At 25.0% G+C, this 17,327-nt stretch overlaps 1 protein-coding gene and 1 long non-coding RNA gene across 3 annotated transcripts in view; one reads left to right on the forward strand and one right to left on the reverse strand.

Annotated features, from left to right (window-relative positions):
- Nucleotides 1-1,964: 1,964 nt before the first annotated feature.
- Nucleotides 1,965-17,327, forward strand: part of LOC114119125 (MICAL-like protein 2) — a 28,144-nt gene continuing 12,781 nt past the window's right edge. Inside the window, exons 1-3 of one of the 2 annotated variants that reach the window (XR_003592002.2) lie at nucleotides 1,965-2,364; nucleotides 14,612-14,780; nucleotides 15,960-16,144. Coding sequence is in view for 1 of the 2 variants with exons in the window: in XM_027980602.2 (XP_027836403.2) it covers nucleotides 14,629-14,780; nucleotides 15,960-16,144 (337 nt within the window). In the remaining variant the exon portion in view is untranslated. The remainder of the gene's footprint in view (nucleotides 2,365-14,611; nucleotides 14,781-15,959; nucleotides 16,145-17,327) is intronic. The other variant, XM_027980602.2, reaches the window with a different exon arrangement.
- On the reverse strand, nucleotides 3,907-6,062 carry LOC126550306 (uncharacterized). Its single transcript, XR_007604359.1, has 2 exons — nucleotides 5,965-6,062; nucleotides 3,907-4,109 (listed from the first exon to the last, which is right to left on the reverse strand). It is a non-coding gene; the product is annotated as an uncharacterized LOC126550306 (long non-coding RNA).

A 17,327-nucleotide genomic window follows, 5' to 3' on the forward strand; every position in this document is an offset into this window, starting at 1 on the left:
TAAATAAATCAGAAGGTTTTCCGACGGGTGAGATAATAAACAAATTATTATCACCTGTACATTAAAAAAAAAAAAAAAAAAAAAAACAAAAACATAAAAGCTGTAGCTAAGCAATATGCAATTTACAAATCAGATTAAAACACGACATATAATAAAATAATAAAATAATCAATATACCTAGTTATATACTTATACATTATTTAAATATGTTATTTTGTCCAAATTTGAACTTTAAATAATTAGGTTTATGTATTTCTTAGAAAATTATTAGAACAAGTATAAATTATAAGTAAGGAATATTATAGTATCTATACAGTTTTCAAACTTTCACAATGAAAATTGAAGATTTTTATTAATATTTTTACGAAAAATAACTTGTTATTTGTATATTTTCGTGATTTGAAGAATTTTAAAAAATTTGAACATCAAATGAATTGTGAAGATTAAAAAAAAGTTGAGTCTATGGTTTTTGATATTTTTATACAGATTTAGAAACAATTTATGTGTGATATTCTATTAAAGTTTCATGATATTCGATGAATAATATTATTTTAGCATCTATAAAAAAAAACTCAATAAAAGGTGAATTTTCGAGAATGTTTACGTATTTTATCAAAATTATAACCTTATAAAAAAAATGTTATGAATATAAATTCTTAATACTTAATATATATTTTTTAATTGGCAAATGAATAATTTATGAGGACGATCTCGTATTTAGTTTAAACGTTGACATTTTAATTAAATAAATTTATATTCAATTTTCCATCAACAACTACCTGTAAAGTTGAAAATAGAAACATTTTTCAATTACTTACTGTACACATACACATCCACACACACACACAATATAACTATCATCATACAATCATAGATAATAAAGATCTATTCATACAATACTAAAATCAATATATTTACCTATCTAATAAAGTTTGTATACATTTGCTGCTGAATGCTGATAATGCTCACGAAGTCCGCGCCAATAATTTGAATTCGAACTTGTTCGGTAGCCATAATTATAGTTTATAATAACGTTCCAAGGTTTGTCCAAATGAGCATAATATGACTAATAAGTAATAATAATAACAGTTTTGAATTTTAATGTTTTAAAAATTATTGTTTTTCTTAAAACTTATATTCTTAAAAAGGTACTATAAAATAGATAGGTAGGTATAAATTATATTTTTATGTACAATCATCATGGTGTAGGTCACGTGATTAAAAGTAATGAGTAATAGGGAAATAGGAAGTAGAAATTCTTAGATACCCATGTACAGACTACAGACTACGCATAAAAGTATAAGCAGGTTAGATAGACAGGTGACAGCTTATATATTATTATACATTTATACCATTTACGATTATTGTTATAGGTTCTCATTCTAGTTTTCTATATTGGTTATTGTGTGTACCTTAGTACTCATAATATATATAGTATAATATACCATGTTGTTATAAGGTTAAGGTCTAAACTGTCTAAACGAGTATCTACAATGGTATAAAAAAAAATCTAATATCTTTGTAGGTCTAGGTTTTCTTTTCTTATTATTTTTTTTATTTCCGTCATACTAGACAAATGACGGAAAAAGTACTTTGGGTATTCATTAAAAAAAGAAAAATGATGAGGATGACTATAATATTTACAAGACGTGAATATTATATAGATGGTTTATAGTCTATAATAATATTATAATATATATGGTATTACAGTACTTTATACGAATATACAATTCAACGATTGTAGTACTAAGACAACAATAAAATCAAAGACTATGATCATTGATCAGACAACAACACCGGATGAGGTAATGTACTAATGTGGTCGTTTCTTATGTCCGAGTATGGCTCGGCGAGCCGCCACTGACCTATATCGATTGCGCTGACGTCGGTTTTCCGTCGCCGCACGTGGCATCACTGTGCAACTGTTGCTGCCGCCCAGAGTCCGTTTTATTTCGCGTGTTGGTTGGTAATCGCCTCGCACACACATGCGTCGCGTGTTAACTTCTCGGCAGCGTTACGTTTCCCCGGTTCCCGTGTAGCGTGTTCGGCACTACGGTCGTCAGTCGTCATTCGTCAGTCTGTCGTGTTCCGCCGTTATCGCTTTCCGCGCCGTCCGTACACCGCTTTTTATTATTATTTGGACATTTTTGACGTATCAAATTCCGGCGCGTTATCAATTTTTCCGCGCGTTCTCTCGCCGTCCACACGCAACAATATTCCGAATCGGAGCAGCTGCAGGTGCGGCTTACAAGTGCGGTCCACGACGATATCGGCAATATTATACTTCGGTCACATAACGCCCAAATATCGATTTCCAGTTGGCCGGGAAACCGACATAAAATTTAAGCTAAATTTCCGAATCAGGTCAGTACTCGATACGCTTCGTCGTAAGTTACGACTCGTAACTCGTCATTACTATTACAAGTGGCTATTATAATAGTTGTGTAAATGTGTTGTATCCCGTCTACTGCGATTGTAGTATTATCTGTCGGCTGTATTGTGTTAGCTGCCCGAGATCGTTTATGCCGTTTAGGGTGTATTACGATTTACGATTGATAAGAAAAACAAATTAAAAACGTCTAGTTAGAAGTAGATGGGTAGTTTAGGTTTTGTGATTAAAATTTATTATCGTGTAATTATTGCGTAATTTGTATCAATTTATTTGAACACCATCATAACATGATATTATTATTAGTAGATAGGTAGACTAGCTTACATTAGAGAAAAAATTACCCTTAACAATGTTTATTTGGTATTTTAGTAAATTTTTTGTTGATTTGAATTTTCTTTGATTTCCTCAAAATTAATATATTTTTGTATTTTTAATATTGTGTACTTTTCTAGTTCTCTATAGTTTTCTAATTTTCTATACTACATATTTGTGATGTGCAAATATATAACAATAATCCCCACAATAATCAGTATAGATAGGCATTCTAAGATTGGCAAATTGGAGTAATATTTTCAAAGGTATAAAAATTAATAAGTATCTATCTAAAAAATAATCTATAAAATACAGCTATCTACATTTACAATACTAAGTTCCAATAAGTAGTTATAGTTCTATTTTCTTTTTTCTTTTTTTAATATTAAATTTTAGTCCAGATTATAGTTGTATAGCTTGTTCTATAATTATTAATTTGAAATAAAACATCGTCTTGATTGTTTTACATTATTATCAATAAATATTTTAAATGAAAAATAATGTATAACAATGTTTTAAATTTATTTATTATAGTATCAATTTGTTAAACGTGAAAAATTATATAATTATATTGTTACCTATGTATTTGGTATTTTCAATAATGAAACATAGGTAATACAGGTAGCATTATACTGATATACCTACTGTATGTGACATATATATTATATTTTATAATACAGATAATAGATAACCCGATTGAAATCAATTTATATAAGTGTGTGTATTTTTGAACGATATATTGATGCTTCATAATATTAAATAGGTACTTAAAATATTAAAGTAAATATAATTTTTTGCCGAATTTGATGTTACGCAGTTCGTCACACGTAATTAATTTTTAAACGTAGAGCTTGTGCGGATGTTACGAGTAAGTTGACTACGTAATATTTTTGTTATCTTAGTATATTTTGTATACACTAAACTGAAACTGTCATCTCATTGTATAAACAAATACAAGTTTAGTTTCACAATAATGTGTTTTCACATTATTTATTTTTTATTTTAAGTACAATAGATACATTTTACATCCAATAAACATAAATTGTATTATAAATAGGTCAGTTTTTTTTATTTTTTACGTAGTAAAAAAATTGCATTATTGAAAATGTGTAAAAAACTATGGAATTTGTAACACAGTATTAAACAAAATCTTCATAATTTTTTTGGTTTGCTGAACTACATGTAAAATGAATTTATGAATGTCATGATTTATAGTTGACTTTATTTATGCACTTACAAAATATGTAAAATGAAAAAAAAATCATATGATAATGGTTGGCTTACAACGACGTGAGTGAAATGAGACGAAACATAAATGATGGGTTGAATTAGGAGACAATATTATGGATTTTGTTGTTTACGGCTTCTGTGTTCCCCGACATAATGTCCGAGATTCGTTTTGCGCCTGCGGTAAAATAATCGCGATTATAATATATATACGATATTTAAATTATATACGTTTAGCATATATTATGCACATTGCACTCAGCCATTTAAACAGCGCATAAGTAATAAAAATAAAGTATTAAAAATAGATGTTAAAAAACGGACGTTCTTAAAGACTTAACGTGTTTTATGTTGTTTATAAAAAGGAAGAAGTACCTTCTCTTCGTGATCCCACCACAATTAAACATACACATAATTATACTTTTATTATAAGTACCATCTATATAGTTACTACGTTTTGCGAGTATAATGTTTAATTTTTGTATTCTTATTATTTAAATTCGTCTTTGTATTTATATAATAGCTGCATAGGTATGTATTCATTTATACCTGCGGTATAGTCTAAAATGCATGGCAGGTACCTATCTAATAATGCATTTAGATAGGTATATTGATTTTATTTTTAATTATTTGTTGTTTAATACAATATTATATTAAAACATTGTAATTGTGCGTTAAAAAAGTGTAATATTATTATGTTTGTCTGTATTTTAAATTTACCTACATTTATTTTGGAAGGTATTTATTTTATATTTTGTTGAATTAAAATATAAGTATTTTGAAAGGTTGCCACATGTAACTGGGATTTTATCGCTTAATAATGGTCAAAATACGAGTCTTGTAGATTTTCAGATTAAAGAGGGTTAGAGTTAGACATCTGCTCGTATATTTTAAGAAATATCACTGTAAGTTATTGCCAGATAAAAATCAAACCTAAACGACCCCAGTGATGGTTTACCTTTTGAAAACGTGTTTGTTAAGGGTCTACGGGCTAAGAAACATGAAAAAAATAAAAATAATTTTGGCTAGGTAGGTACATACATGTATGGCATATGCAGGGGTTGCCAACCTTTTCAAACAAGGGAGCTACATTTGAAATTTTAAATTCTTGGTGACGACATCCAAGAGAATTTAGGTCTTTAGGAAGAGATTTGTTTTTATGAGTAAAAAAAAAAGGTCTAAGCTTCAAAGATTAATTAAATTATTTATACCGTTATTTATTGTTTCTTTGTAATAATTTATTACGCGATTGACCTATAATGTTAAAATTAATTTTTATAACAATTGACTTATATTTATAAAAAGATATTGACCAGTCAATCTTAGACAATTTCAAAGTTGATCATGTTATAATTTATTTTTAGGGTGTCGAGCCTTATTTGTTTCTTAATAATTATAGATATTCAATAATAAAAAAAAATTTCTGTAGAAAGTCGATCCTCAAAGGTGCGAAGTATATTTTTAGTAGATTGCTATGTAGATTGTGACCAAAAAAAGTTTGGCCACCCCTGGTATAATATATATAATAATATATTATAATACAAAATTCATCCATGTATTCAACCAGATTTTATCCCTCCCATTCTTGGTTTTTTCACCATTTTCTCCCCCATAAAATTCCACCTGGACCATAAATACTAACAAACAATAGGTAGATAATATTTTTACAACTTGTTTCATGACGTTTATTGTTCCTTCTAAACGCTTTCCTATACACCGTTCCTGATATTTTCTTAATTAGAGACAGGGTGTCTGCTTTATCCTTTGGACAAGAGAAAGACAAGGGATAGGGATGTTTTCGACACTCAATCATTAATGCACCCCTATAGGCTATAAGTTTATTTTTTGAAAACAAAATTACTTTCATTGTGTTCATTTAAAAAACAACATAATAATCCTGTATGGAGTCAAGTTTTGTTGCTCATTATTACCTGTAAGGTTTACCCACTCATTTATTTGAAATAACATTATATTTTTTATGTTATGAATTTATGATGTTATATTTAATTATTTTAAAATATTTCGATATGTACCTACTTAATTTGTTTTTCTCATAAGACATGTTTCGGAGTGACATGTTTTACAAATGTTCATGTTGTTGAATTGTTCATATAAAAACTACACACTTTACACAGTTGCTAAGATACCTAGGTCATTTTTAAATTTCACTGTAATTTTTAAGTCAATATGACTAATATGATAAACCTTTATGGAAAGAATTCGTACATATTATTGAAGATATTTTTTTTCACACTTTTGTATATAATCATCATTGTTTTCACTTATAATAGGTAATAAAAAAGTAACGTATACATCAATTTCATTTTTAATAATATATTTTATACTTTATAGTTTGTTTTATCCTTCTCCAGATTTATTGGTAGGCAGAAAAAACTTTGTTTCGAGTGTAAATATTTTCTACTACAGATTTATTATTAATAAATTTATTTTAATAGAACATATTTTATGTAGATTTGTTTTTATTGTGTTAACCATATTTTATAGATAATTTATGTTAATTAATAAGTTTTTACTATTGATTTTCGGAACACAACTAAGAGAAAAAATATTCTATTTAATGTTAAGTATAGCTGATAAGAGGTTATTGTAATCTGTATTGTATAGTATTTGTTAGAAAATTAAAATAGGATTATTAGGTCACGATTCTCACTACCGAGTGGCGGCAACCAGTTCGTTTGATCAACAAAACAACATTAACATTGAACTGGTATATAACCACTAGGTACAAGATAGAATAATAAAATAAAAGCCATTGTCCCCGGAGGCCAGATTAAATCATAACAGGTTTTTTTGGTACCTCGAACTTAAAAGAAATGAGCCTTTTAATTTGTATTGTAGGTACATTTGTGCAGTGGTGCTTATTTTAAAAAATACTATTTTTTTATGAATTTATTCTTCTTATTTCAAAGCCGACTGGATTAATAATAGGCGTCTGTTCGGGACCCCTGTGGTTGTCGGATAAATCAAACACAGTTTGTAAATAACGACGAAAACTTAAAAAAATATTGTGGATACTAGAGCGATTTTTTATTCAATCATTTCAATTTGATCAGTCGTTTGTTGAATTGAAAGAAACAAGTTTTTAAATCTTTTACCATGTGCGTTATTAATTAATATTAGGTTGACATTTTAATATTGTTCGTTGAACCTAATAAATAAGTGTTAATTTATTTTAAGTTGATACATTGATGGTTGAAAATTATATTTAATGGCTGAATTTAATGTAAGGTTATCCCCAAATAAAGCTGTAATAAAATAGTATAAACATATTTTTTGGATGATTGGTCTCATAAATTTAATTTATCCGCTTAACGATTTTCCAGAGGAGACAGAAGAATACTATATATACGAGTATACGACCAGTAAGGTTGATTTCTGTAAAAAAATACTTTGTGTTTATTACAGTTTATTATCTTATATAGTTATATTATACTTAAATATAGTGAATATCACAAAATAATAAACTGAAAATGATTGAAACTTACAAGTTACATTTAAACATTAGTTCAAAAAATTGTATATTTATATAGGTAATACTCTAGTAGTAAGTTAAATTACAATTAAATGTAAGTAGGTATTTAATGATAGTATATACAATATTCTTAAACATTAAAAAAGTAATAATAATGCTTATCTAAGTTAAAGATATAAAAATATAATATACTATTAAAACAATCGTATAACCAAAATAAAATTATTCTTCAGATTCACGTGTTTTAATCATTAATTATAAAATAGATTATAGTCAATTTTATAATCAATGGTTTTAATACTGACTAAATCTGATTATACAGTCCTGAAGTTTATTTTTATTTTGGAACATTTGCGTGGAAATATATTAAGTACTAAGATATAGATATGAATCGATGTCATAATACGATAAACTAGTTTTCAAGTCCTTAGATAATATGAGTGAGTGTGAAACCACTATATAATATTATTTTCCCATGTATAAAGACATAAAGTTGTTGACCGCATGTCTACCAGAAAATTAATTGTAATATTTTATAAGTTTGGCTGTTTAGATTAACTTGATTTTTAAATGTTGATGCTGACAATTTTTGGGCCAGGACTGAGATAGTCTATGGGTCTCTAGCAGATAATATTCTGGTGTTTTATTTTTTATTATTTATGTATCTAATACTTAAGAATTCATTTATATGTATATAATTATTTGACCTGTGTTATAATATACTTAAATTTTTGTTGTGGCTTATTACGTGTGATGTACGTATCTTACCATGCTATATTAGTCGAAGACGAATATTTACATTTTTGATACTGAGCGTACTACAGTACTACAATTAGTGTTATACATGTTTTTGTTGAATTATTTAAAGCAATATATTGAAATTTCTTATAGCTATAGCACTATATGGGTTAAGATAAAAAAAAAGTAATCATGTAATTTGGCTTACCTGCGCCAATATGGCAGTTTATATTGAATAAAAAATTAATTCGCGGAGGTGACTTTTTTTTTCGGTAGCCACATGAAAGACATGCGCCATACTATCAAATACTTCTGTATTACAATTTATTTGTAATAAATGTATAATGTATAAACATTTGACTGTCATGTATAATATTCCTTGTAGAACATGATATGTGGTACTAACGTTGTGATTTAGTCTCTGTAACAAGAATATTTCTCCTATAATATGATCATTTTGTTATTGATGTATAATTTTTACTTGAATTTAAATTAAAATTCACTAGTTAACATATAAGATTAACAAAAATCAAATAATAATTAAAGTTTTAGATGTAGACGATTATACGATGAAACTTTCTTTCTATCATTATTATGTTTAGTATATTATACTTTCTTTTAAACCTTGGTTAAAAAAATCCTGTTCGTTAAATAGAGCGTATCATTTGACAAATAGACAAATATAGGCGTACATGTTGTTTAAATTATCAAATGAAATTTCTTTCTACCTATGTATTGATAAATCACTTGACTGAAACTATAAACTACATTATACCTATTTTGTTTTTCATTCACGCTTCCCTAATATGTACATAATATGGATGAGTTATAAAAATTATTTTACTAAAAATATCTATTAATACATAATATTTTGAATATAAAATTAATTGCTTTAATCAGAATAATTATTTTAGATTTGAATTGATTTTCAATTTTGAGAGTAGTTTTCGTAGTTTCTGGTTGAAAATTAAATCTAGTTGATAATTTTGTGGGTTAAAAAAAAAATTCCTGGTAATTTTCTTAATAATCAGGAAATATAAAAACAAAATATCAATAAAAATGAAAATTGTTTAATTAAACCATTTTTCAGAAAAATTAATTTCTTTATTTTTTTACACTGAATCAAAAACGAATAACCTTAGAAATTTGAAATACTCGCTAAATGTTTATATTATCATATTTTATACTTGATATAATTTTCAAAATATTTATTCTTTCTGAAATATTTATAGGTATGCTAAATGTTGATTTTTTTTCTATAAATTAAATTTATAGAAAATTATTCGCTAAGTGAAATTCTTAAAATTTTTTTACAAAATTCTTTATAATAAGGTTGTTCTTTTATAATTGTATACAAATACTATAGGTAAATACTTAAATATAATTTTTTTATAACATGTACCTATTTGACGTTACAAAATTCGTTAAAATGAGGAACATCTACCTAGAAAAATTTTATAATGAAATTTTTTTTAAATCTTCAATTTTTAGTTATATAAGGTTACCCACTTTTTTAAAAATTAAATTTGTTGTTGTAAAAATGAGATATGATAAACTTATTATAGTTTATACTTTATATAATGTATTACAACTCATACTTATTTGGATATACTATAATGTAATTGATGTATTTTTATAGCCTCGTGGGTGAATTAATTGTGTAGTGGACATGTATTATGAAGCATCTTAGATATTGTATGTTATATATCAATATTTATCCGCATATTTTTTATAATATAGTAACTAAATATTGTAATTTGAGGATTGTCGTGTTTGAGGGTAAGTTGACCATTATTATTGTGTGGCTAAACTGGTTTCCTTGTAAACCCGAACGTCAACCGGATGGATATGTGCATCTGTTTGATGTGCTCGTCGGTCCGGAAACACAAATGAACTTGTTCAGTGTGGGAAAAAGTCTGTAGGTAATGAGATACCAGTGTGATTTGTATAATACAGGTAGTGGCGCAATGACATTCATTTCCGCACAGGAAGTTAAAAGTAGATGACTATTTTGTGTTATTAGTTTATTACTTGTTAGTGTATTGACATAAACGTGTATTTATATATAAATAATAAGTATTTGATATTTTATACGTATAGTAAAATATGTACATTGTAGTACCTACATAATATAAAATATTAGATCCCAATTATTATAGTTTTAAACAATTTGATTATAATTATTTTTTATTGTTTATTATCATTAATAGTGATTTATTATTATTTATATTTATTATTATTGTATGAATGAATAGAAAAATTGGTAAATAAATAAATGTATTTTAAATTATCAGTTTGGTATACTTAATTTAATATTTATTCTTATAGTTTATATTTATTTATCTAAATATTAAGTAAGTTTAGCTTTTCATAATATTATCATTTATCTGTGTTTAATTTAATCTCCAATTTAATCTTTGTTATATTTTAGTTAACTAAAGTATATTTTTAAGAAAATTATTAATATACTATTTTAGACTCGATTTTAGATAATAATAAAACATTTTATAAATAATGATTTTTATATCTAATATACTTATGTTTTGAAATTGAATACGATTTCAATACATGTACCTACCATAATTGCCTCGATAAATAATTTTTATCCTAGTTGTTCGCTTTATTAAAACTTAACCCCATCATCATTAATTGTTCATTGTTTAATCTTTTTATATTCGAATATAATAATACCCATGTCGTTTATAAATTATTATGCATTCAGTGTTTTGCTGTAAGTATTTTAGAAACAAAGATGTAACATGCTTAGGATTTTGAAAATTATTATTTGATTTGTTTCCTTACAATGTTCTTATTAAAGAAAATTAATACGTTTAGTTAGTTTAAGTATTTAGTCATGTATAGTGTATACATAATACATATGACAAATGGTTTAATTGTTTATATAGTTATCATTTGAAATTTAAAATAAGATTGCGTTATAATAATTAATAAATATATATATCTTCTTTATGTAAGTGTTTCGATTATATATATTCAAATAAAGAAGGTGTTACTATTTATCTTTACATACATTTATAAATCAAAATTTTAATAATTTTTTTTAATATCTCGTTAAATAATAGTGGTTTAGCAATAGCTTGGCTAAGAATATTTAACTCATAATATTAGTTACCTATATTATAAAGTATTATAATATAACTATATTACATTATTAAATGTACTTTGGTATATAGTTTTTTCGTTCATTCGTAAAATTAAAAAAAAATATATTATTAATATTAAATTTTCAAATAATCATAATTGAATGTAAGTTTATATACTGTTAAGTTTTAATGTGTATTATATTGTTACCGTGTATTGTATAATATGTTATACATAAAATGGCAGTTATATTAATGTCATGAATCATGATATTGTTTTTAATACTCGTAGAATTAAAATTTCTATAACAAAATTGGAAATGTTTATGTTTTATAAACAGTTGTAAATACTATGTATACGCTATGCAAAATCAAAGTAATTGGCCATCATCTGGAAAGTCGCATTATTTTAGACCGTTAACCAGTCGTCTATCATAATATATGCATTCGGAACCGGTCGTTTATGTGATCTTGATACATACATGTTTTCTCTATAGTCACACTAACAATTTCTTGCGTGCAACTTGTACTTATGGTATACTAATTAACTATCACAATTATTTATGTAAAAAAAAAAAATAATAATTTTTCTAAAATTATAGGTATATAGTTTCAAAATATTTACTAAAACAATTTTTACTTTTTATTTTTAAATTAGTTATTATTATCATTATGTTGGTAGACATCAATTTTAAAATGTTAATTGATGAAAATTGTATAATGAGCAAATAATTATAAGTGTATATTATGTTTGTAAATTTAACTGACTTTTTAAATTGTACAGTTATTTTAAAATAGATGTATAATTGTATTTAAATTATAACATATTCAATCTAATTTTGCTTATTATATTTCAGTTTGGTGTAGGTTAATGTATATGTACTATTTTATATTATGTGTTGAACTGTTAAATAATATATTTTGTTATTTTTAATATTATTTACCATAATGCGTATAGTTAGAATAATTGTTTCGATAGTTTTTTCTTGTTTCCTGCATAACATGATGGTATCATCGTATTATGTTAAGATAAAGTATTTAGTACCTAGTTGATGGAAACATAGATATAAAAAGAATCAGAATAAAAGTGTAACTAAAATGAATTTCTTTACTTTATTTTCATTTATATTTATCCATATTTAGAAGATCCAAGGACTTATCCTGATATCCGTTAAATCCGTATAAGGTAACTTGTAGAAATTTAGCCTTGTAAAAAATTTGAGTTTGAATTTAATTTTAAAAACGTTCAACTATAATCAATCTATATTATCTGATAGTTAATTTCAAAAGAAATAAACTTTAATTTTATATATTATTTCTCTTATATGCCACATAAATTAAATAGTTGTTAGGGTACAGAGATTGTGTGCAAGGTACTTTAGAAGTATGGTTTATGTATAATATATATCAATGTTATTTCTTAAGTATGGAAGCCATATATATATTGTGGTTTTTAAGCAAAAGTACCTTAGATACCCTATAGATTATTTACGTATATGTAACTACGTAATATATGAAATAAAACATGACTAATATCCAACTTGTTATATTGCCTTATCAAATTTGTAATATTCTGTTTTACACTACTAAAGCAGAAAATATATGTACATAATACATCGTATTTAACTTATTGGACATAAGATATTTAAAGACCTAGTAAAAAAAAATTATATAATGTACTTAACACGTCTTGGAGATTTGTAAACATAATGTAGTTTGTAAGGTCAATAAAATATTCTTTATTTATTGAACACTATATTTAAATCATAAAATAAACATGAACAATCAATCAAAATATTATAAAAGTAAGTTCTTATTTGTTAGGTATCTCCTAAATTACAAAAAAGCTACTAAAATAGTTTGCTCTTGTGTTTTATAAATTTCGCCTAATTAGGGAGTTATTTTATTATTTTTCTCAGTTTTTCGAAAACTATTCTAAATAATTAATAAATGTATAAGTTGTTGATATTATTATTATCTATTCTATTGCAAACTAATATAAAATGTTATGCACAATTAATAATTTTTCAGTTTATATAAGTATTCCTTGTACAGATTAAAAAAAAAAACGTATTTTTATTTTTTATAAAATAATTGAGGGGGTTTTTTATATTAAAAATTATATTGTAACTTAATTTTGTAAATAAATTTTAGTTATTTTTATAGTAAATATCTATATGCTTATTGAAATATAGGTTACAATATCTATTGTAATTATATATATTTGGCTGTAAACATTTGTTAATGTTATTGACCTCTACATTTTTATCTGCCGTCTATTAACGTAAAAAATTCTACAATATCAGTGTTTTAAGGTACATTATACATACTTTTTTTTAAATTAAAAAATAAAATAATAATCCGTTATATAACAAGCGAGTATAGTTTCATTGTGTCGTCAAACGGGTTCGACAAAAAAATATAATAAGTCCAGCAAGATTCACAACAATATAATCTAGTCGCTATACACTTCACATATGTGTGTATTGACCGCAAGAGAACAAACGTTTTATATCTATTATATTCACAATGTAATAATCGGGTACCGTTGGAAAAAAAACGGAAAATTGTTAATGAGCTATCATATACAGTTCACATTGCTTATTTTTTAGGCTGGACATTGTATAAAATGTAGTTATATACATTATCTATATAATGTTATATAGGTTAAATTCTGATTGAAGTATTAATATATTTAAAAGGAAACTTTTTAGGTTGTAATTTGTAAGTTGTATGGCACATATTGATTCATTATAGGTTGATCAAAATCAATTACTTTTTAAAATTATATTACAATTGAATATGTTGTATAATTTTGAGCTACTATATTATTTGTCTATTTTAGTTAATTTTGAAAATCTGTTGCTTAAGTTTAATATAAGATTTACTTATAATTGTCAAAATTTATTAATCATAAACACATTAGAAAAAATACGCTTAAAGTTGTTGGAGTAGGTACGAGGTACCTATATATTTTGTTGTTTTAGACTAATAATTGGAAGGTTAGTTTATGTATCTATTATACTTCCCGATATCCAATTGCTGTTTTAAATGTATACCTATATGAATTACAATTTATTTCTTTTCTAGGTTATGTGGGAAAAATATTTATTCAAAAAAATATTTTTAGTCATTAAATGTTTTAGTTATTTAAATTTTTTAAATTTATTGAGTATAGTAGTTGTAAATGTATTTTTTTTTTTAGTAATTTTAGTAATTTTGAGAACGATACAAATATCTAAAAGACTATACTCCTAATTACCTACGTCCTACATTATGTTGACATATTATAGCTATCCCCAAAATTTTATTTAAATATTTAATTATAGTTTGTATATATTATTTCAGTTTTTAAAACAAGAAAAATGGGAGAAAGACGTGGCACTAAAGCATTAGAACTATGGTGTAAGCGAGTGACTCAAGGATATGATGGAGTGTCCATAGAAAATATGTCTACTTCGTGGAAAGACGGACTTGCATTTTGTGCTCTTATTCATCATTTTAGACCTGATTTGATGTAAGTATTTTAATATTTTAAAATTAAATATTAATAATGTATTGTTTCATTATTTTTTTTACATATTTTCATGTTACATTATTTTATGTAATTTTACTTCTACATAGAGTTATACATAGAACTCTTCCACAATAAAATTTGAAGTTTTTATAATACGTAAAATTGTTACTTTGTTATTAATTTTGTGAAAAACGCTGTTCTGTAATTATAAAACATAACCCTTCAATTTAAATTTAAATATATTTTATCTTTTTAGTTAGGTACCTATAGTAATGCTTTGTTTAATTATTATATATACACAAAAATAAATCCAAAATTAATACTACTTAAATTTGGAAACCTTTATAAAAGTGGATGTTTTGCTTGTGTTACTAGCATAAACATAATATTATTCTTTAGTTTAATTTTTTATACAATGAGCAATAAGGTATTTATAGCTTACTCCATTTATATTTCATAGTTATTAAATGCAGTGGTATCGCAGTTATATTATACGTCATATTGTACCTATTAAGTAAATTAAAAATTCTGATGGAAACTATACTATTGCAATATCAGTTAATATTTTTATTTAAATACATAATAATAAAAAAAAAACAATACAAAATATATATACTTTTTTTTTACAATGTAACAACAAACTTATAATACATAATATATTAATACATTTAAAATTGGAAAGCATAATAGAAAGATCATCGTATATATAAAGATTAATAACCTTTCTCTAGTCTAGTAGACTGCCAATATTTTTACTATCTTTATATGTTAAGATGAAGTCAAGGTCGCTTAACTTCAGTATCACGTATAATGTGTGTATATAGTATATATATATGTTTCAAATCTTTAATTCGCTTCGGTTATTGTAGCATATTTTTCATGCCCATGAAATGAGTATTTTTCTCATCTCCTATTAAATAATAACTAAAAAGATAATAACAACAAAACACGCATGTAACATAACAAAAACATCAGGGAGGTTTATGTTTGAAATAAATAGAAAAGAAAATTGCCCAAGGAAAAATAATTTTTCAATACATAGAAAATGAAGCGCACATATCATAGAAAATCATGACCGTGGAAAAATACCATTTTGTTTAATCTTAAAATTTTCGTAATTTTAAAAAAGAAAAAATAAGATTTTATGAAATGTTTATTAATAATATATGTTTTTTTCAGTGATTATAATAGTTTAGACAAAAATGATATTTACGGTAACAATGAGTTAGCTTTTCGAGTTGCTGAAAATCACTTGGGCATTCCTGCACTTTTAGATCCAGAAGACATGGTTTGCGTCGAAATACCAGATAGATTATCGATATTAACATACTTATCACAGTTCTACCAAACTTTCTCATCACAAGGTAATTATTTGACATTTTTTAATATTTTTTCTACGATATTATTGTAAAACTAATTAAAAGCATGGTAATTATTAACAGCAATATGTCTATACAATTTTTATTTAACTTTTTTGATATTGATGTTCAAGCATATTTTTTCAAATATTTTATTTAATTTTATTATTAGGCTTTTAATTTAATTTTAATAAAACAAGTCACATGATGAGTTTCACAGTAACTACTTATTGCATTTTTTTAAAATTAAATTTGTTTGATATAATAGCTTATCTTAATAATTGTTTGAGTTTTGTATTTTTATAAGACTACCTCGAGATACGAGTACTGCCTACATAATGATTTGTTATTATGTAAAAAGTATTTACATAATCTTTTCCGAAATTGCCAATAGTTTTTTTTTACTACTGGACATGTGCTATGAATATATAAGAAAAAAAATAAAGTCGTGACTATGTGATTTTTTCCTGATAATTTTCTTAAGTAGACTCTTCTACACAGGATGGTAATTTGAAGGCGGTGCATGCGTGCACGTATGTTTAGCTTGCCGGAAACGGTGGTAGGAAACCTGTTTATATTGGGTGCGTGTGATCGACTAGGTCTAATAGAAAGGCCTAAAAAAGACCACCAATGAGTTATAAAAACCTATTAGTAGTTATTATAAACTGGTAAAATTATCTCTTAAAGATTGAGTTAAATTACAAGTATGTATGATAAACTTATATTTAATTATTTAATTATTTATTGATTATTCCATTTTCTACGGTATAATTAAAAGTGAATATGATGGAAATTGTTTATGTATCTTTATTTATTATTTATTTTTTTGCGATAAAATATAATACTGAACATTTTAAGTCAAATTTTTACTTTCAACGTGAACTGTATTAAAATATATATATTTTATTATTGTTATGTCTGTTTCATCCAAATATTGCTTAAAAACTAGTTTCTCTTAGTGTATTTTTAATAACAACACAATAGTGTACTAACCATATAATATATATAATTTTAATTTGTATAATAGTGTTTTTCCCTTAAAGTTGTAGTACATATTTTATGAGTTGTTGACAGTTGAAATTATTTAGCTTAATAACGTTTAGTTAAACGTATAAATTAATTCGAAATATTAATTGTTATACCCTGACTTTGATTAGATCTATACGAATATTTTGTAATTGATCGTGAT

This window comes from Aphis gossypii, chromosome 1 (genome assembly GCF_020184175.1).
Source record: "Aphis gossypii isolate Hap1 chromosome 1, ASM2018417v2, whole genome shotgun sequence".
Lineage (NCBI taxonomy): Eukaryota > Metazoa > Arthropoda > Insecta > Hemiptera > Aphididae > Aphis > Aphis gossypii.